Raw genomic sequence first — 21,347 nt, 5'->3', positions numbered from 1 at the left:
TACCAAACTATCAGCCGAACTACTCTATCTTTCATCCCGAGCACGTTCTTACAAAAGCCCAGGCTCTGCATCTGTATTCACTGAAAAGCTTTGTTCTAATATTCTCTAATCTCTTTCTGACTCATGTAATTTGTCACCAACAGTTGCAAGAGTTACCTGCAGATCCTGTGAAGACATGTTGGGGCACTTCTTTCTCAATCAATCAGCTCTAGGTTGAATTTGTTGGGCAGCCAGAGCTGGACAAATTGGCAGTCGGTTGACATCAACGTCACTTGTAGATAATAGATAATATTCCTTGTGGCAGAGCAGTTTATTTAAAAAAAAAAAAAAAAGAAAGAGAAAAAGTTTAACCGCATGCCGTTTGAATAGACATCTACAACTTTTTTGTTTCCTGGAGGCCTTAAAGAATTCTTTATATCTGGGCATAATTTCGCCACACTTTCATATCAAAAGAAAAAGCAAACCCTAGACATCACAGGTCCCCGTTGCCACCTAATCTGGAAAGCTTACAGGCACACTTTCTGCTTGTAAGGTTCACCTGAAAGCTTTCCTTTTTGATATAGCTCAAAGTTAGAGATGGCACAGGTGACTCTGAACCAAGCCTTTTGTTATTTGCCTATCGGCCTAGGCTGCATGGGAATTTCAAGTCGGCGCGTAAACATGACTGACACGTCAAAGTACAATTTACAGCCTCATATGCCAAATGCAGACTTGCTGTGCAAACTCTTTAAGCATGTAATATCTCAGCAAATACTGGATCGATTGTAATCTAATGTTGTGCAGACATTCATGGTGCACAGAGGATGGATCTTAATGACTTTGCTGATCATAGTTTATGGCCCTTGGTGCTAATTAAGACAGTTGATATAGTCACGTTTTTACAGATCTGCTAAAGGAGAAATGCTTAATTCGGAAAAACTATGCTCATTCCTCGCCCTTGCCTTGCTTAATAAAGCCTTTTCCTCCCTCCTCCGCACGCCCGCTCCCCCTCCTCTCCCCAGATTAGCATAGAAATGTGATGATATAATATAGTGTAATGTCAGGATTCATGGGGCTTTTCTAATGGGCACACTTTGATTCAGTCACTGCGCTCTGTGCTCCCTAAAAAACCTTCAAAGAAATCCGTCTTCACTCCAATTCATGCGTGCAGGCTGCTTCATGCTCACTGTGGAGGCATCACGCCACCACGCGCACACGGGGCAAATGCGTGTATGCACGCACCAACATGGTATACAAGCTCATATCCATTCCCTTCAGACACGATTAACCAATCTATCTTAATTAGGCGCATTAAGTAGATAGCATGTGAAGCGCGCATTTAGCGTGCAGGAAGCCGTATTCTCCTGTGTGTACAGACAATGCTGCGTGAAATGTTGAATTGTAATTGTTCCTTTAGACAATACACCCCCCCCCCCCCCTTCACATTTATCCTTCATGATTGAATTGCTCTTTATGCCCACCACGTTAGGCTACTGGAAGTTAATTGTTGCGCCTTCACAAGTCGAGCCGCTTCCTCTCAGCGCTCATTTGAATTCACTCCTCTCCTCTCCTCTCCACTCTCTATTCTTTGATCTTTGCAGTCACCTGGTTTTCTCCCTCTTCATCCTGCACCAAAGTGCTGAAGGAGAGATTGAGCTTCAATAGAATTTCCATGGCAACCAATTTTCAATAATACGTCTCCAATCAGGTCGGGCAGTTTGTCCGGGGAGAGCTGGATATGATGCACTGTAGACTTTGATCGTGATCTCACTGATCTTTCAATCAACGCGGAATAATACTGTATCAGCTGACCTCTGTCTCCATTATGAAATCAGTTTGATGCAGCAAAGTTTTGCTCTTTTATCTCTTTCAACCACCGAGACTAAATCCGGATTTATAGATATCTGAAGGCACCTATAAAAGTCTGTGATTTTTATGCCACGAAACATCATTTAATGTATGCGGGTTCACCAAACCAAAACTCCTTTTTTTTCAAATAACCCCTCACGGTCCCTGCAGTTGCTGGTTCATTTCTCAGGTTGCAGCGTTTTGGTTCCACAGCGCTCGCAGCGCCTTATTTGAAACAGGAGCATGAACTTGCCCACAGCAAAGACTACTGACATTTACTGTTCTTACAAACAGTGCATTTTCCCCACTCACCCCAGAGACTTCCTGCATGCAATTTATTTCAGCCGCCAAGATTCCATCATTTTTTATTTATTTTTTTTACTTTCTTACATTAGGGGAAGTATCAGTTGACGTTATAGTAGTTATTACATTTCCCGTTTCCCTGGAGACTCCCTTCATTTAGTGCGGATAATTGTCTTTTTGAGAAATATCACGAGATCTCAGTGCCGTCTCACTGAGGAAAAGATTCCTTATTAACTTTGTGCGAGTTAAAAAAAATAAAAAAAATAAAAGGAATCTAGATTGAAATCTATGTGGAATGGATGTTCAAGTCGAATGGCCGCGCTTCATCTTAGTATGGCACGCAAACACAGTGCAAATTACTAATATCTCAATCAAATTAATTGCAATTACACACATTTAACAAATGGATAAATTGCGATTTCACAAATAATGCTGTCGTTCCTCACACCAAAGCTCCTATTTCCAGATGTGATGAAAGACGAGGTACGCTTAATATGGGAGCCCATCAAAGGCAGTGCTGTTTTCTCCTCTTGACCCACCCATAGATCTCTACTAAGACGTAGCAGATATTATTTGCTAATGAGACATCAAGCCACTGTGTTCTTGACATGGGTAATTAGCCTGACTTCTCATTAAACAATTAGTCAAATATCTGCTTGATAGTCGCTGTGATTTTCTTTCTTGTTCACATGTTTTTTTTCTGACATTTGCAGATGTCATTCCTCTGTTAATTGCAGCTTCCAGACAGAGCGTCTAATATAAGTCAGCGTAACAAGTTGTTAAATATCAACTGCACCTTCACTTAAAGTCATTCAGTCAGAGCGTTACAGCATGACCTGAATAAAATTAAAAATGTTAATCCTAATCCTGACCATAAGTGTAACCCTGAAACTGAGTGTTAACCCTCTAACTGCTTTGTAAAGAGGAGAGAATCAGCCAAAATGTCCTCATCCTGCAGAAATGTCCTCACGGTGATGGCGTAAAAAAACTGGTCCTCAGAAATATAGCTGTACGACAACACACACACATGGCTACTAGCCATTGGAAGTGGGGATTGTGAATTTTTGAAACTTTCCTGTAATTAACAACCCCGCAAGCACAAAGTGACATACAGGAAAAGGCTCGTGGTAACAATGAAAGCACAGGGATTACAACTCTTTCTCAAGCTCTTTGTCAATTTAGTTTTTCACTATTTAGTGAAATTTTGCTGCCTCATTTTAGAGCAGCCATGCGCACAGCCAACAGGTCATATGAGCTACTTCATTCTCAGACATACTGACACCAACATGGACTTTGAAATGTGACATTTCAGTCCCGCATGTCACATGTAAAACCTGAACCATTTCACTTCCCCTAATGTTAACGGTGGCCAAGCTCATGTGAGTGGCAAAATAATTAGTAGTAGTTTCATGTAAAAGGTGGGAAAGAAAAATCATTTATAAAAAATATCATCTACATATGGAAGTGACGGGATATCAGACAAAACATATGAGGATTTAAACCTTAGGCGCATGCCACTGATTATTTACTGTCTCGATGCTAAGTTGAGCTGACTGTCGTAAGTGAAGAAAGCAAACGCTGAATGCCGCCTGTTTCAGCGCCAATGAGTTACATACCACAAACAAACTGTCGTGCAGAGTCGTCCTTAAGGTTTGATGCTGATGGCTGATACTTGAGTATAAAGATGGATAGCTGGCTAGCAGCAGAGAGCATTAACAGGAAAGCTCCTTGAATGATTGATGTGTGTGTGAACAGCCTCTTCATAACTGTAATACTGAAGGTGTTGTAACATCTTACATGATGCTGTGTTAGCGACAGTGCGTCATGTTCGATTTTCTATAAAAAAAAAAAGTTCTCTGAGAACGCGTTATGTGGCCTTCGTATTTATGGGGTTGGAGATGGGCCCCCAAAATTTTAAAAGTGGGCCCTGAGTTGGAAGAGGAACCACTGGTCTCCACTTTACTCACTCTAGATGATCATGTTGTCGTGAAAAGATTTGTGCGTTTGAGGGTTCCGATTCGATAAAAATGACAACTAAAGCCCTCTGTGCAGACCCACTGAGCTGTTGTTTTGTCATTTCCATTTCTCTTCCCGTGCACCGGCTTCCTCACCGGGTCAGTCAGAGTTGTTGCCTTTAATGCCCATTACCAGCAAACACCCACAATTCAAACAGTCTTCAAAGAGGTCATGATTTAATCAGCCTCTCTTCCACTGTCTTCTACAATCACCACCTCTGTCCTTCAAACTCTTTTGTCTTCCTGTCTCTCTGCAGCGGAGCCGTTGGACGGAGAAGAGTATCTGGACATTATAGGTATCATGCGAAACCAAGCGGGTCGTTACGAATGCAAGGCCAGCAACGACGTCGCCACGCCTGACGTCAAATACGTCAACGTGGTCGTCAACTGTAAGTAACCATAGACCGCAGCACATGCTTTATTCAGAACTGGATTCTGATCAATATTCCAACCACACTGAACGTCAGACGATGTTACGAGACGAACCACTCAACAGATGAAAGCCGATAAAAGTCAAGAGTTAAGCGTAGAAGCATGTAGAATATACTGCGTTAGAAGCGAAAGGCTGTGTCCTGAAAGTTTTGGAGTGCTCTTCAGACTTCTTGATATGAATCCAGGTAGAAAGAGAAAGAAAGAAAATCTGTAGCTTTGATTGCAACCATCATATCTAAGGTAATCCTCACATACTGCATTAGCATTTGAGAGACACTTAGAATTTCAAAACAAGATCACATAATTACATCTTTTCAGCGGCCCATGGTAGATGTGATGAGCGTAGTACTGCTTAGGTTTGATGAACAGCTCGTGAGACATCATAAACCAAGTCCTCCCAGAGGAGATATAGAATTCTCTTTAATCTGAACAAATCACGTATGGCTGTTTGCCTAAACCACACTTTAGCCAAGTCTGAGTGCTTGAATTAAATGATAAAGATTTCAATACTAAACCATTCATTAGTGTTTAATCCCAAATGGAAAATGGACATTAATCCACTTTGGACATATTTCTGGCCTTCAGGATTTCTGTAGAAATCCTTATGTGAGTATAATGAATGCTAATATACTTAATGAACCTTTCGCAAGAATACATTTTTTTAGCTCTGCAGTAAATAATCTATTTTACAATGATTCTTGACGCCAACAGGGCAAGTGCTGGGATATAATTTGACATTTCTTCTGCTTATCCACTCCACTTGCTTCCATCAATAGAGAGGAGATTCAATACAGAGCAATTGTGATGATATAAAAAGCTTTTCTCTCTCTCCCTCTATTATATCAGTTATGCTGTTCAGACATACTCGACACAATAAGAGTTATTCAGTTTTTTTCAAAACCAAATCTTAGCATCTGAAAAGTAAAGTCTTTTTTTTTTTTTTTTAAGTTCAAGACCTACATACCTGTCACCCATACATGAGAGTTTCTTTAATGAGTGGCATTAAGACGTGACTCATGTCAATGTGACTCCACAGACCCTCCAACAATAAAGAGAACCCAGAGCTCGGAGACTCCGGTGGGACGCATGGGGACGCTGCAGTGTGACGCCACGGCTGTGCCCACACCAGAGTTTGAGTGGTACAGAGATGAAAAAAGGTAAAACTTGCATTTTTTTTTACACTATCACTCCCCGCAGTAAAATCACACATATACAACTGTAGAGAGCTGTATGCGGCCAGATACGTGCGCCAGAAGAGAAATTACAGTGAAGCACGCTGCAAGCTAGTAGCTTGTACTCATTACAGGGCACAAGCCACCAGCCTCCCTCATTACTGAACAAGAACGTTAGCTGCAGGACTGATGAGGATTATAATGATCCCCAAAGCATTTTAAAAAAACAACTGGACTTGTGGAGTTTAGAGAAGACTTTTCGCCATAGTAGCTTCTTCAGTTCTAAGGGACTGGTGGGAAGTTTGAGGTTTAAAAAGGAAACTCTGTGGGTATAATCCTTCAGAAACGTGTTTGACCAGAAATGAATTCCCATTAACGACTACAAGTTTCTGATGGTTTTGAGACAGAAGTGCTAATCGACTCAAAAAAAATTCAAACATGTTATTTATGTATAGGATTTAAAATCTGAGCATTAGTACTTTCACAACAACCAGAATTAGAAATGACAAACTATATGTGACAGATAATTTAACTAAAAACGCCATCTTCTGTTCAGGACTTATATTTTACAGGTCCAGAAACACTCAATGAGTTGTTGTCCCTGGTCTACTTCTTCTTCTGTTTTTGGGTTGAGTGATAGTTTGAAAACCAGCTCACAAGTGCATTACCGCCACCTACTGGACTAAAGTGTAGCGCAGTAGATTTGCACTATTCCCCATCAGACCACATTGAGCGGCTCATTCACTGCCTCCTGATCTGGCACAGAAATCTAAGTAGTGTCCTGAAGTGGGCGCGGGTTTGAGATTAGAGAGCAGGATATCTGGAAAGTTTTTGATGCAACCTAATTTCAAAAGTTGGCTAGGATTTCTAAAACGCCTATAGCCCGAGCTTAGCTTCATTCTATAAGCATTACAACAAGTTTCGTCCTGAAATTTGTGATGAATAATGATAAGTCACAATTACAAAGAGCCCTGGGCGACAGGCATGTGATGAAGGAAATTTTAAATAACTTGATTCGAGATGGCTTGCCTCGAGGGCAAGGAGCAGACGTGATTTATGTTGTTGCCAGATATAAAGAGATTTACATAGAATGTAGTGTGATGGCTATAAAGAGATATTAGTGTTAACTGTTAGTTGTGCAATTAAGGCACAATTAATGAATAATGAGTCTTTTTAAATAATAATAAAAGAAAAAAACATCTAACCTTTGTTGAATATGAGCCGGCATTAAACAGCCGGGCTGCACTAAGGTTGTGTATATATTACAGTTCTTGAGTAGATTCTTCTTTAGCTATAAATAAATGCGGTTTTGTCTAACGCTTTTCGTCTCGCCCATGCTTGCTCAATGTCATTTAACTCAGTGGATATAATGGAGCTCTTTAATTCTTTTGAAAAATGTGCCCTTACACTGGTCCCATTGACACATCCCAGTGTTGGTTTCATGGCATCATCTGTACGCTTTGATAATGACTAATCACCCACTTAATCTCTCACTGGGCTGTTATTTCATTGTTAACTGAACATTACTGTAATAGACAGCAGTGGGTTCTGTCACATCCCTTTGAGAAGAGAAAAAGGGGAACAGATTGACCGTCCTCCTGTGTGCAATTTAACTACTGTAGTCATCGAAAATCTCAGCAACCCCTTTCTCAAACCTCAAGTAATTCTGCTAAAATGGAAATCAGCCTTCCCGCGCTCTCTACAGTCTCCTGTGAAACTGCAAATTTGTGTGACCGGACTCAGCTGTTCGCTGGAACGCTATCAATTTAAGTGTCAGGCATGTGTCTGAAAAACACTTGAAGAGCAGCGAAGTGTAATGACATTCTACGGCAATGACAAGCAAGTATCTCGGCTTAACCCCAGAGGTTTCCGCCTCTGCAGCAAACTCACCGCCTGAGACTGTGGGAATGGATGGGTCTCAGTGGAAATAGCTAATGATAAGAAAATTGCAAAAGGATAAAAAAGAAAAAGAAAAAAACATGCAAACATGATGTACAATTTCACTGATGCCCGAACCACAACGGTAAAAGTTCACAGAAAACTGCGTGGAAAATATTGGAGGATTGTCAGAAGTGTTATCACAGATGCGGTCTCGGAAGTAATAGGCCTATCACGCCAGCGAGCAAAAAGAAAGATTTATGGTCATTGAAATATTTTTGCATTATCTGTTGTTTCCAACCTCCATCTATCTCTGTTGTTTTGTCCCCTGGAGGATTTTGGCTGTGTTCCTGTTCACGGCGCCCTTCTCCCTCTGTGCCAGCGGAAAATGTTAATGTTCTTTCTCCTTGGATGATGATGTTAACAGACCATAATAATATCATTTATTCTTGGTTGGCTAGTTAATTTTATAGCCCTTTTCCCCAAGAATCAAAGCTAATGCAGTGTAGCCTGTTGTTTCCTGTTTACCTGATCCTTAAGGTGAGGTCTTGCTCCCGCGCTGTTCCTCCCTTAATTAGTTTAACCTCACCAGCACACAGGTTATCAGCGGCCACCCTCCAACCCCCATTTAAATCTCTTACCAATTATACTATGGCCACTACCAGGCTTTTGATTCAGGCACGTACACGGTTAAAGGAGCCTGATTTAATACTGAGTATTCTTATCCTGATGTCAGTGGCAGTTTTCTTATTACTACTCACTACACAAGCTGAAATAGCAACAATTATTCACTATGGGTTTATCTGTGCCTGACCCTAAACTGACCGAGTCAATGTGGTCGAACATGTTTTTCATGGTACTTAAACTGCGTGACCCAAACAAAAAGTCGGCGTCCTCACCAGTTTACAATCTGTGCAGGCGACAAACAAATATAAGACTGTACTTACGGGAACGGCATGTTTTGTGGCTTGGGTTGCAGGAGACTATTTTCTTCAAATCCAGTAGACTTTGTCAAGTAGAGACGATGGCTACATTTCACTTTGTCTCCCATGCTGTTTCACTTGCTGCCTTCAAAGAGAATTCCTGAGTTTGTGGTTACGACATGGGAAGACATGTACACAAACTGCTTGCCATTTAAGTGGTACCAGCCGCTTGAGAACAGGCTTGGCAACAGCATGTGAAGGACGGGGTAGCATATTGAAGGAAGACCTAATGAAAAAATGAGGCCGTCGGGAACATTTTCCTCTGGGATATCATACAGTTATGAAGAAACCTCTCATCTCATCTCATCTCATCTCATCTCATCTTCTACTGCTTATCACTAGGGTTTTGGGGGTTGCTGGAGTCTATCCCAGCTGTCATTGGGCGGAGGCGGGGTAAACCCTGGACGGATCGCCAGTCTATCACAGCGCTAACACACAAACAAACAACCATTCACACTCACACCTAAGACCAATTTTTAGAATCAACAATTAACCTAATGATCATGTCTTTGGAGGTGGGAGAGAACCCACGCAGACACAGGGTAGAACATGCAAACTCCACCCAGAACCTCCACCCCTCAGACCTTCTCGCTGCGAGGCATCAGTGCCAACCACAGAGCCACTGTGAAAAACTCCATATGACTAAAATGCAATACATTAACTCAACATTCAGCTTTTAGAAAACCGCAGCGATCACATCACAGCTTGTGATCTTGGACATTTTTTGTATTCATATTTTTTTTAATATTTTCCCCAGTACACTTGAGCCCAGTTGAGGGTTACAAAGCTCCTCACTGGCTGATAACCCACGAAGAAGTCAAGCAATTGGAGACATATTTTATTTGTCACAATCCATAATGCTCAGCTGTATTGTTTATATTTTTGGAGATTAACGCTCTGCAACTCCACTGCACCTTGTGCTGTATTCAAGGACCATCGTTTTCACTGTGTCCACATGTAAACTCCATATGAACGTCCCCCTCTTGTGGAGTGGACATTTTGATTAACATCAGAGACGCGCACACCACTTCTCATGTCAAAACTGGGAGAGGATGTGTTCTGTTGAAAAGGCAGTATTTCTCGGAGCATTTTAAATTGCCACCATAGAGAAAGCACAGGTATGAAAATTAACTGCTTTTGTTTTGTTTTTGTTTTTTTTGCTTTTGTGTACTGATTCACCGCATAGGCTACTGGGACAGGTAATAGAGCAGGGAATGGTCTAATAAAAACATAGAAAACTTGAAGCACTGACTACTACTTTAATAATTATAAACATGTTAAATAAAATTGCAGCTAAACAAATTGTCAAACAAAACATGTACATTCATGTTTTTCTGATTTGGACAGGACTTAAAAAAGAGTCCATTTACTGCTTTTCTTTTTCAAAACTTCAGGTTGCAAACTGCTCGCTCTCACCAGACAAACCAAACCGAAGGAGTAAACTCTCCAGAGTTCAAACTAACTTCTTGGCATGAGCTGGCGAACACTTACTGGGCTGCAGCGCTCTGAGCAGAGAGACTTAACTGCGCTCATATCCATCTTCTGTCAGTCCCAATATCCACATAAAACTGTGGACCTCCTCAGGTGATGAAACGCATCTCCTGCTCTGAAACATAAATGAAACATAACTTCAGAGCATCTCTGGCTTTGAGTGGATCAGAGAGTCTCCACGGCGCACGGATACCCAATTAGCTTCAGAGGAGACTGATATGATCTTGAAGCAGCAGGCCGTAAGTGATAACTTTTTAATACCTCGATGTCATCAGCCTCCCTGCTCTTTTTGTTTTATCTCACTGGCGGAACGCGATGGAACTTGAATCAAGTCATAAATTAAACAGAGGGAGTTGCGGCGGCTGCCAGCTTGTTTTTTTTTTTTTTTTTTTTTTTCCCCACGTGATTTTTTTTTTTTTTAAATATGGACGCTAAAGGAGATGCAGCAAATCTGGTTGCACGCAGAGAAAATACTGTCAACTTTTATTAACTCCATATTTCACTGCGGCAGTTAAATCCTCAGAAATGATGTTGGTAAAAGTGAGCCGCTGAACACAGAAGCATCCCTGAGAGCAGAGCGTGTGTCCTGCAGTGAATCACTCCATCCATGCTTCCAACATGAGAGAATCCAAAGTGAGCTGTCAGCTAATGTGACTGACAGATATGTTTACTGTTTTGTCAGCTGATTCGTGGCTGTCACAACCACCGGACCGTTTTCAATCATCTGCGGGTTACAAGTCTCAGCAGGACTCTCCACTTGATTTCATTTATCACCGGCCCTGAGTCATAACAGGCCTGTCACTTTTTCTCTGGCAGTGATAACCTACTTTAGATGCTCCCGCACGCTGCAGAATCAAATCTGTCCATCTGATGATTTGCTCGGGTCTTTCATCTGAACCGGCCTGAGACTGCGGCCCGAGCACGCTCGCCGCTTGCCCTCCGCCAAATGGAGGGGTCAAATCATTTCAATCAAGGGTTTAATGTAGCACAGTGGCTCCGTGTGTGTGTGTGTCAAGAAACGCTGGGTGTCGTGGAGGCATCCAGAGGACCGCTGCTGCCCTCTGGCTGCGGGGAGAGACACCGCGCGTGATACAGTAGTGATGAAAGCGCCCGAAAAAAAAGAAAATCCTTAAGGAAAAGGTAGACGTGCACAGTTTCTGCCAACTTTTCTGATAATATGTTGCAGCCTATTATACCAGATGAGGAAGCTGGCAGGAGGAGGATGAGCCTCAAATCAGAAATGAGGGAAGTTACAGGCTGCATATCTGGCCTGTGCCAAAGCTTTTAAAGTTAAAATGGGCAGCAGAAATGTTGAGTTTGAGAAATGCTAATAAGAAGAAGAAAGAGAAAGATCAGGGGGTCATGTATCCAGATTCACTATTTGAACTTTACACCGTTAAGGCCAACGTTAAAACTTTCACAGTGAAAACTAAAGCGTTCTGCGTCTTTCAGGCTGTTAAGGTCACTTTACTCCCTTTCTAATCACTTATTCGCTATAATCGTTTCTAACAGTAGATCTTTACTTTCGTCTTTCTGCGCTCCCTGCAGTGTTGTGTATTATCTCGGTCTCTCAGCACGCCCCGCGCCTAGGCGGGCCTTTTTAATAGTGCAATCACTTCTGGTGAAGACACGCTGGAGAATATATCTGCTGCTGGCCTTAACGCCGGCGTGGTGGGAGGGGCCGTTAGATGGAGTGGGGGCACTGTCGATGCACTCGCCCTCTCTTAGGTCTCTCGTTTCAAACCCAAACACACGGCGCCTCTCCAAGGTGTCCCCGTGGGAAGGACCTCAGCACTTTATCAAGTCCCACACCGCCCCCGCCGAGCCAAATTATGCTGCGCCGCGATGTGCGTTTTTCCTTTTTATGTTAATACTTTCTATCGGCCAAGTGAGCGTCAGCAAAAACTTCTCGCTCCCCGGCTCAAACTCTGATTGCCACATTACCCCGGCTTAAGCGGGATTAAATTGAGGCGCCTTAAATGAACTCCCACCCATTTGTGGCATGAAAGGCCTCAATCAGCCAGGAACAAGCAGGGTGCATTTATGTGCACTGGTTTTATTTGGTCGCGATGATGTGAATGCAGTTCATCTGGGAGGCACAGCGCCTGAGTCAGCAAACCGTATTGATTCATTTCGGTGTTCAAGGTTGACACAATTGATTGTCAGAAGTTTGATGCTCATTAGGGCTCCCAGAAGTGTTGGGCCGGACTTCGGTGGCATACTAAACCTTTAAATGGGAGCGTTTTTTAGTCGGTAGTGACACAAAACAGCAGTCATTCGTGTTAAACTTGCTGCATACTGTACATTTCCACAGAGAAATATTCTCCATGTTTTTTTAATCGCATCCTCTCTCAGTTTCAGTCTCTTAGAAATCTTTACAAGCTGCTACAACAAGTCTTAATGAACACAAAAAATCCATGCCGCCACACGTGTAAACACTTCCTGTTGCCTTTACTCCAAATTAACCATAATCCAAACGTGTCGTGTCAAACTGTTACTGAAAGAGGTTTGCTACACAGCAGTCCCGCCCACACTCAGGAGGTTCGCTGCCTTCACACTGACCCATCGCCGTTGAAAAATGATTGCCAGCACCAAATCATAACTCATTATGGAATATAATTAACGTTAGTTGTGTGATTTGTGTTATCAGAAGACCTTTGCCCTCACTCGCGGCGAAATTAACAAACCCGCAGCTGTTTCCATTTTTTTCAGGTCTCTATTAAAATATAATTTATACATGAGATAACAAAAAAAAAAAAGGTAACACATTATTAAGTGTGTAACTGTGGGAAGAGTTTGTGGTGGATGCGACGGTAGTGTCGAGGTCGAGGAGCAGCTGACTGTGCCTCTGGGATAACACAAAGAAACACGTTGTGAGAGGTAATCACGTCTATTATTAGACGGGGGTGACTAATTAAGCAGAAAAGTGTGCAAACTTTGGTAAAATATTGACTAATATTATGCTCTTGTGAAGTTTTCATTCACGTCTACCTGCTGCAGACCCAGACTGCAGGAGTTTTTGTTTTACCTAAAATGTCATTAACTCCCGTCTGGTTCCTGTTCCTCGTATTTTTTCATTTCTTTTTTACAGTTTGCTTAAAATGTCTGTCTGTCTCTCCCCTCCAGGCTGTCCAATGCCCAGGGCATCAATATTCAGATCCTTGGCACCACCACTATTCTCATGATTGCCAATGTTACTGAAGAGGATTATGGAAATTACACCTGTGTGGCCTCAAACCGACTGGGCATCCAGAATGCCAGCCTTTTCCTCTATAGTGAGTAGACACCGTCTTCTGTTTGCTAGGGATATTAAAAAAAACATGTTTTGAATGTATTTTTATTACACCAAACATCACAGCAAGGTCAGGGAAATAACCCGCACGCCGTTTTTTTTTGGACGAGCCGTCGCTCGAGTCAGTTCCAAGGTGAAACTGACGGACTTAATTCTATCAACCTAATTTCCTTCAGAGTCACTGAAAAATCCACAGAGAGCAGAGGACAGACTCGCGGCAGCTTAAAGCTTGATCTTTAAGCGCTGCTGAGCAATTGGAAGCTAGTAGGAGGAGACAACCCTTGCTGTGTATTAGGTTTTAGTCTTTTGATGAATTCTAATCTCTGCATGACCGACATCTAGGAGCGTGGCTCAAAAGGGAAGGTGACATCTTGTAGATCGGGGGAGTAAGTTTCAAAGTTTTACCTTCAGTCAAAGTCATATTAAAGAGTGTTGTATTTAAGAAGACCAGTTTCACAGGCTGACAGTCTGGGAAATAATAAAAAACCCAAATTCTGTTATTTTATTACTAATAAAATTATTATTTAAGATTTTTTTTTAACAAAATGATAATCATATAAACATGATGTGATTCTAGTTTAGTTATAGAACAAAGAAAATACAAATGCATTGCATTTAAATCAATTTAAACATTTATTTTGCTTCAGTTATATATTTTCCCCAAACAGGATGTTTTCTATTAGCTTTTTATTCGGCCTGTTGGTAGTTGACCGTTGCCTTGCCCAAGGATGCACTGAAAAAGCAAATGTTTGTGGACTGTATTTCTTCTCTCTTCTCAATAATCCATTCAAACAAGAAATATTTGCAAAAAGGAAAGGAGAAGTCAGTCCATGAGAGTAGCAGATTTGGAAAATAGCTGACCAGAAGCTCACTGACAGCAGAACACGCATTAATCCGCCCAAGTTGCACTCAGCAGGATTTTTATCAGGTAAGTGTTGTGGGTGGTGCAAAAGTTCCCAGGAAGTGGTGTATCTAATACGACACGAAAAACTCAAAAGTTCAAGAGGAGCAACAAAAAAGACAGACAGACATGCTGTAGATGTGGTGTCTACGTAACATCGCGGACCAGAAGGACAATCAGGATGTCAGAGTCATATATCTGAAGCATATAATCTGGGACGTCGTGTCCTTATCGCCACCTCGACCTGAAAAGATGAAAAACTATCCAAACACAAAACTAAAGCACGCATCAAGGAGAGAGAGGAACAGAAGCAGGATGTACACGAGCGAGAGGAGAAGATATTTCTTCTGGAAACATTTTTGAACAGTTCTTAGATCTGCCACAGAACTGGTGCAAAGGTTCATTTTCATCACAAATTGTACCTCCAGCCAATTGGAAATATACCAAAAAAAGGAAGAATGGAAACTAAACAATGACAGAAAATATGCACAATAACCTGTCCCAATTCATAAAAATGAAAAACAGGATGAGATCAGAGATCCGTTCATGAGCATGTTAATATTTGTGATATCTGTGAAACTCTCTGGTCTGAGGACAGAATTTAAACAAGATCGTTTGAGACACATTTTAGCAAACACACGTTGTGGATCTACGTCCTGATTTCCACGCAGAAGATGCTGAAAGCTTCAGAGGATAATAGGAATTAACACACAATCACATAAGAATCCAATCTTTTTCAGACTCCCACCTGTCAGACATCCCCACACTGTTATTTCACAAAATCACAGCATCAAAAAAAACCTGCTCGAGCAGCTTTCAATGAGCATGTTGCGCATGTTGCACTCCAAAGCTTAACTGGCACAGTCCTGGTCTGAGAGAGGGGGGCGTGTATCCCCCACCATCTAAATTTAATATCAAATCACTGCTCTCAGAACAGCACCGATCATACAGACTGCAGTTGTTGGCTCTGAGCGACACACAAACAATATACCACAAGTACAAAGAGCACCATGAACAATACAGAGCAATAAACACACGCTTCACATTTCCTGTGGCTGGCAGAGACCGACTTCAGATGAAAATGTGTCGCGTTGCCTCTGCCAACGCTTAAAAGCTGTGAAACGCTTTAAAAAAATAAAACGTTGAAATAAAGCGACGCGGCCAAATGGAGTTCTCAAAGCAGAACATCTGCTGTGACGTCGCTGATTGAGGTTTGACCAAAAAGTGGAACACGCTCGGAGGTGTGAAGAGAAGCGCAATCTCTTTCCTGTCGCGTAAGGTTAATTTCTCGCTTTTAAAATCAGAAAATGTGTTTATTTTTTCTGCCCTGAGAGTTAAACATGCTGCAATTCAGCAGCATAATAGAGCACATTAGGAATCTATCAGTTTGACAATGTGGTGCAATTAGCGGAAAACCCTGCGCGGTAAGCAAACAGAAAATTAAAAAAGAGTCAGGACTAAATAAAGAAACACACCCACAGTGTAATTTGCTTAATGGAAATGAGCATTAAGAGGTGTAAGTATTGATTGCTTTGGTTAAACATCCGATACTGTTCTTTATTTCAGAATGTGGCCCAGTAACAAGCAAAGGCCCAACAGCAATAATGTCATTGTTTGCTTGCATCGAATGACACTGAATGACAGTCCACCTACTGTGAGAACAAATGGCAGCAAGCCTGGTGTTTATTGTGTTACATTTCTATATTTGGCTGCTTTCTCTAATATAAAGGGTGCACACATGCTGGTGATTTGATGAACGGGTTTTCCTGTAGTTTGCACGTTTATTTTAGTTTTTGTTTTTTTTTTCAGTTGCAGAAGATTAAGCTGTCAGGGTTCCCCAGTTAAAAGTAACTGCTCAACCATGCGTATACTGAAATACCTCAAGTAATTATAGTAATTATTATTAGGAATTATAAGAACCCCTCCCCCCTTAACTATCACTATATCATAGTTATTATTTTGGTGGATATAACGTTACACATGTCTCCTCTGTCCCCCAAAGCATGGATTGAATTCTATCACAGTGAAAGTCATTAGCTCAACATGGCCACCAGATGTCGCCAAACAGTCTTTACTCAGTCATTTCATTGGGCGGGCTACAGCTTTAAATCATTTAAATAATTCACTTACATTAAACTTAATGTATTTGCTAACTCATAGGAGGTGCATATGGAGATATGAATCTAATTTACACTGGTATTACTCTTTTTTTTTTGTTAAGCTCAGTAACGCAGTGCCTGTATGCCCATCTTTTTGGATGAACAGAAAAGCGAATATGTCTACATATGTATCAACCCTTTTCTTTTTAAACCAAAATGACTGTGGGTCTTGAAAAGTGAGCGAGCCACCGTGAACACTCCTCTCTCCCTCTGTTTCTCTGTGCAGGACCCGGGACAGGTCGAGATATCAACGGCTCTGCCTGCGTATCTCAATCACTGTGGCTCCTTCTGGCCTCCTTCGCCTGCCTTTTCTTCAAGTGTTAATACCGCTGTCCTCTTCCTCCTCCTCCTTCTCCTCCTGTTCCTCCTCCTCTTCTTCCCCCTTCCGGCCTCCTCTCCCTCCTTCCCGGCCTCCTCTCCCTCCTTCCCGTCCTCCTCCTTCCTCTCCAGCTCACCGACATCCTTATTGCTACCTTATTACCAACTCTACCAAACCCTCTGCTTCCCTCCCCAGACTGTTTGCATCATGGTACATGGTACATACGTGCTCTCAGGCACTGCTTACAGATATAATGAAAAACAATGAGTGTTATAGGAACAACAACGACAAAAAAAAAAAAACAGTGAAAAGAAGGACAGAACAAGCAAACAGTGCTCTTTTAAGGAATCACATTGTTCTTTTTATTTTATATGCACTTCTTTGTTTCTGCTATATCTTGTGCCCTCTTGGGTCTGGGTCGGGGCTTGGGATTTGTTGTGTTTTTTTTTTTTGTTTTGTTTTTTCGTCCTCGTGGGAATGAAACCAACAATCATTTATCCCTAGAGGTACCGAAGACACGAGGTATATGTCTTCTTACTCCCATAGATGCATTATGTTAACTTGAAGTGTAGATTTAACCGAGTGTTTAACCAGTGCATTAATCAGCAACACGCGACGTACCTGCCAAATATACATACATGTAGATTTGAAACTAACATAAACGAAAATCAATGGGAAGCTACCGCAGCTGATTTTGTGACGCGATTAGACCTTAGTATTAAAGTCTGTGCTAGCGTAATGGGAAGCTTCTAGACCGAAACACAGATAGAGCATTAGCCCGATATCTCTCCAATCAATGACATTGTGTCTAGATGCCGTCGTTGCAGTCGAGCCCAAAAATCGAGGACGCAGTGAATAGAATCGACTTGATCCTACTGAGCTAAACCATGCGGAGTGCAAACCTGAGGAAGTTAGTTTATCTGCTGAGGGATATCCACGTCCTCATTCGGTGGCTTTGCAACCACTCGCCTTTATTCCAAAAAAAAACAAAAAAAAAACGTAAAAGCCCTCTCTTTCTTTTGTGAATGGACTCTCACTTACAAAAATAAAAGAACACACAGTAGGTTGTAATAATGCGTACTGTACATAGTAAAATTTTGTATTTCTCTATAATAGGACAGCTTGTTCTGCCACTGTAACAGCGGGAAAACAGAGGACAGTTTTGCAGCGTATGTCGTCCGCCTGGTGACCAGTCAGCCACACCGTGCGGTTTGTCTCTGCTCCTCAGCAGGCTGCGCCACCACATACAAGCGCACTGTAACAGCTTTTAGTTTTAGGATCATTCTTCTATACTGCTGGAATTTGGATAAAAATGTATGACACCAATGAATGACTTACTTTTGTTTTGGTTTTCTCAAAAAGTTTGTGTGTTTTACTATGAAAATGATACTGAAAAGTTCATAATATAGTGATATTGCGGTTATTTTTTTTTCCCCCGTCTTTACCTCATTCATTTTAGTTGTGTGTGTGTATATATATATATATTTGAATCCAATGTCCTTCTATATGAAAAGGCAAAAATGACGTGTCCATGTTTCTAAATAGGGTAGCAATTTGCTGAGGATCAATGACTTGTAGATCTCTTGAAACTGGCAAATCTGCTCGACCTTGTCAAATGAATCCATTAACAAAAAAAAAAAAAAAAGTCTAGCATAAGAAGAAGATAGTTTTGTGCAGTTATTATGGTACCTATCCTTAAGTTGAGGCTGACGTTATACAGAATGGAGTATTATGTTTAGCTTGTAACGCTCTTCCACATACTCATTAAGAGAGGAGAACTCAAAGGGAAAGCTGAATGCATTTCAACTCTATGGCCATCAAGGCCACTGAGCTGACAGCCCACTTTAACTACGTCCAACTGCAAACTTTCCTCAGCACACCTTTGCAAAGCAGAATTTATTTCTTTTTAAACAAAACAGTTAAAAGAGTAACAAAGCATGTGCTGATATTTTGTAAAACTCACTTTCACAGAGTGCAGTTCTTACCAGACAAGGCTGCACAGTTGTTGATGAGATATATTGACACTGCTGTACTATAGTTGCCTTGTTTCTTTTACTTTTTTCCCCCATTCATTTATTTGAACTCACTGTAAGGTGACTAATAGCAGATGGACCTCGGTGCCCGGCTCGTCTCCCCCCGCCGCCTGGACACGCGCGTTGACATCTCCTCTCTTCTGACAACCAGGCCGAGATTGAACTAGTACTGAAAACCGCACATGTAATTAATGTCATCCTTGCCATGCATTAAAAGACTTGTTCCCAGTGTTTTCATTGTAAATGCTTCAGAGGCCGTGGCTGTGTGACATTGCAGTGTTTGTAACGCCGTCTGATCTAGCTTATTTTCACCAGTGAGAAAGGTATGGAAGCAAAGATGAAAACATGAAGCCCACGAAACAATTCAATCAAACCTTTACCTTTAAGCTTTATCTTTTTTCTTTCTTTTTCTTTTTTTTTTACGATTCAACTAGTGACTCCTGATGTTTTTTGTATTACGCTGGTATTTCTGCAGATTCTCTTTCTGCTTTTTTAGCCTGTGGGAAGCCCACTAGAGGATGTCGATTATCAGCAACAGTCATCTTCCTACTGTAACAAGAAGCGAATGACCTGTAGGTTCAGTTTGCATGAGAGCAGTCTGAGCTACATGTCTGTTCCAGATAGTCTTTCTGTCTCACTGTGTGTTGACAAAATAAAAAAAAACTAAAATAAAAAAAGGTAACCTCAGGGCAGAGCCAGGCTGGCCTTGGGCACACAGACAGACAGACGTAGACTCGGTTGTATTTGTTTGCTTGCCTTTCTTGCTTGGAGGAGACCCTGACAGACTACCAGATTGTGCTCAGCATTTTTTTTTTTTTTCAACCTGCTTGTGATGCATGAGCAGTAGAATTCGCCACGTAATGGCAAACAGTGTGTGGATACTTATGTTAATGGATTAATGGATTTTGACACTTTGTACCATCTGGGTGATTTTCAGACGAGGCTAAGCTCACTTATGTGGATGCCCAAACGCATCCATGCAGGTTAAAACCAGTTAACAAGCACTGACTTAAATATTAGGACCACTGACGTAAAAGCCATCGAGCTCCGTCTTATCCATAAAGCGGGAGGGAGTAAGATCAGTCTTTCCATTGCTCTATACACATACCAACAGCCAGCCTATGGATGCATCGCCACCCCCGTATGGACAGTCCTGGATACCTACAGAAGACTATAAATAGTTTACTATTGAGCATTGCCTCAAAACATCGCCTCCATCGCGTCATTGTAAACTGGCATATGTATGTACGCGTGTGTACTCATCTGATGAAACTATCTGAAAAATAACAGATACACGATGAGTTGGCCCAACAGCAAACCGTCTGCTTTCTCTTGAGCTGCTGTATATGATTACGGTGGTAACCCTTTACTTTGAGTTGACCCCCTCCCCTCCTCTGTGTGTATATACAGTATTAAGTTTCTACAGTAGAATGTTGTAAAGTCAGCAAATCCATAAGAATCGTGTTTATACGACTCCACACTTTAAGATTTAAACCGCTATCATGTTTGTACTTCCCTTCCCTTTGTCATGGGAAAACTAAGAATCAGTGATGGATTATGACGCAGCAATGTCCCGTTTTTTTCTTTTGTTTGTTTTTTTTCTATTTTACTTTATTATGGCAAAAGGTGATTGCAGTCAGTTTCTAAAAAAAATAATTAAAAAAAACATGAAATGTATTAAAGGGAGTACGAGAAAATGTTAACAAAATAAAGATGTTTGAATTCAGTGTTCTGTATTTGAATGTGACTTGAGATGTCGGGGCAAGTAACCTCTTTTGTTTTTTTTTGGAGATAGCTTGGAACACACGGGATCTTAATGGTACTGTTGTGTTGATCACCATGTAACATGCAAATAAAATAATATATGTATTGGTACGTTCTCTCTGGAAGACATTTTTGTCCTTGAAAAGTGTGAGAATTTACCCAAGGGAATGCTCTATTTTCACTTTAATTGTGCCCAAGACTAAAGCCAAAAAAACAACAACAAAAAAAGTCTCAGTTGAAGTCTCAAAACCTTTAAGTTGGGCAGTGTTGAGGAAGAAGATTTTTTTCTTTTTTTTGGATGGGGGGGCGCCAGCTGCTGAATGTAACAAAAAAATGTAAAAAAAAAAAAAAAAAAAAAAAAACTTGCAATCTAACTTTGTTACTTCTAAAATCAACTAACTAAGTTACTTGTCAAAGGAGCAATCAGTAATCGGATTACTTTTTCAAGGCAGTTGTGGCAACACTGGTGGGAAGTATATGACAATATGGCACAGCGCATCCCTCAGGTGCTGCAGTAAGGCAGCTTCACCGCTAGGTGTCAGCACAAACCAAGTTATGCCCTCACTGGGTTGCGGTGTTAAAAAGAATGAGGGTATAAACACATCTCTGCAACAATATTAGCCTGTAGCTGTAAAGATAAACAGGAGCCGGAGGCAATGGTTTTAAGATATTCAAATGTTAGAATAACACGCAGATTTCATCTCAGTCTCCTCACTGTGAAAATTTACACTGTATAAGAAAAGCCAATGACTTTCCAGCAGCATTCAGTCACTGAAAG

At 41.3% G+C, this 21,347-nt stretch overlaps 1 protein-coding gene across 2 annotated transcripts in view; it reads left to right on the top strand.

Annotated features, from left to right (window-relative positions):
• The window catches only part of LOC125013171 (limbic system associated membrane protein), a 477,231-nt gene extending 456,551 nt beyond the window's left edge, over positions 1 to 20,680 (top strand). For both annotated transcript variants that reach the window (XM_047593559.1, XM_047593558.1), the window contains 4 exons: positions 4,403 to 4,534; positions 5,614 to 5,734; positions 13,228 to 13,376; positions 16,680 to 20,680. In XM_047593559.1, the coding sequence (XP_047449515.1) occupies positions 4,403 to 4,534; positions 5,614 to 5,734; positions 13,228 to 13,376; positions 16,680 to 16,777 (500 nt within the window). In that variant the 3' untranslated portion in view covers positions 16,778 to 20,680. The remainder of the gene's footprint in view (positions 1 to 4,402; positions 4,535 to 5,613; positions 5,735 to 13,227; positions 13,377 to 16,679) is intronic.
• Positions 20,681 to 21,347: the final 667 nt, after the last annotated feature.

Source organism: Mugil cephalus, chromosome 9, assembly GCF_022458985.1.
Source record: "Mugil cephalus isolate CIBA_MC_2020 chromosome 9, CIBA_Mcephalus_1.1, whole genome shotgun sequence".
In the NCBI taxonomy this organism is placed as follows: Eukaryota; Metazoa; Chordata; class Actinopteri; order Mugiliformes; family Mugilidae; genus Mugil; species Mugil cephalus.
The sequence above is the reverse complement of the archived record's forward strand: the minus strand, read 5'-3'. Positions and strand labels throughout refer to the sequence as shown.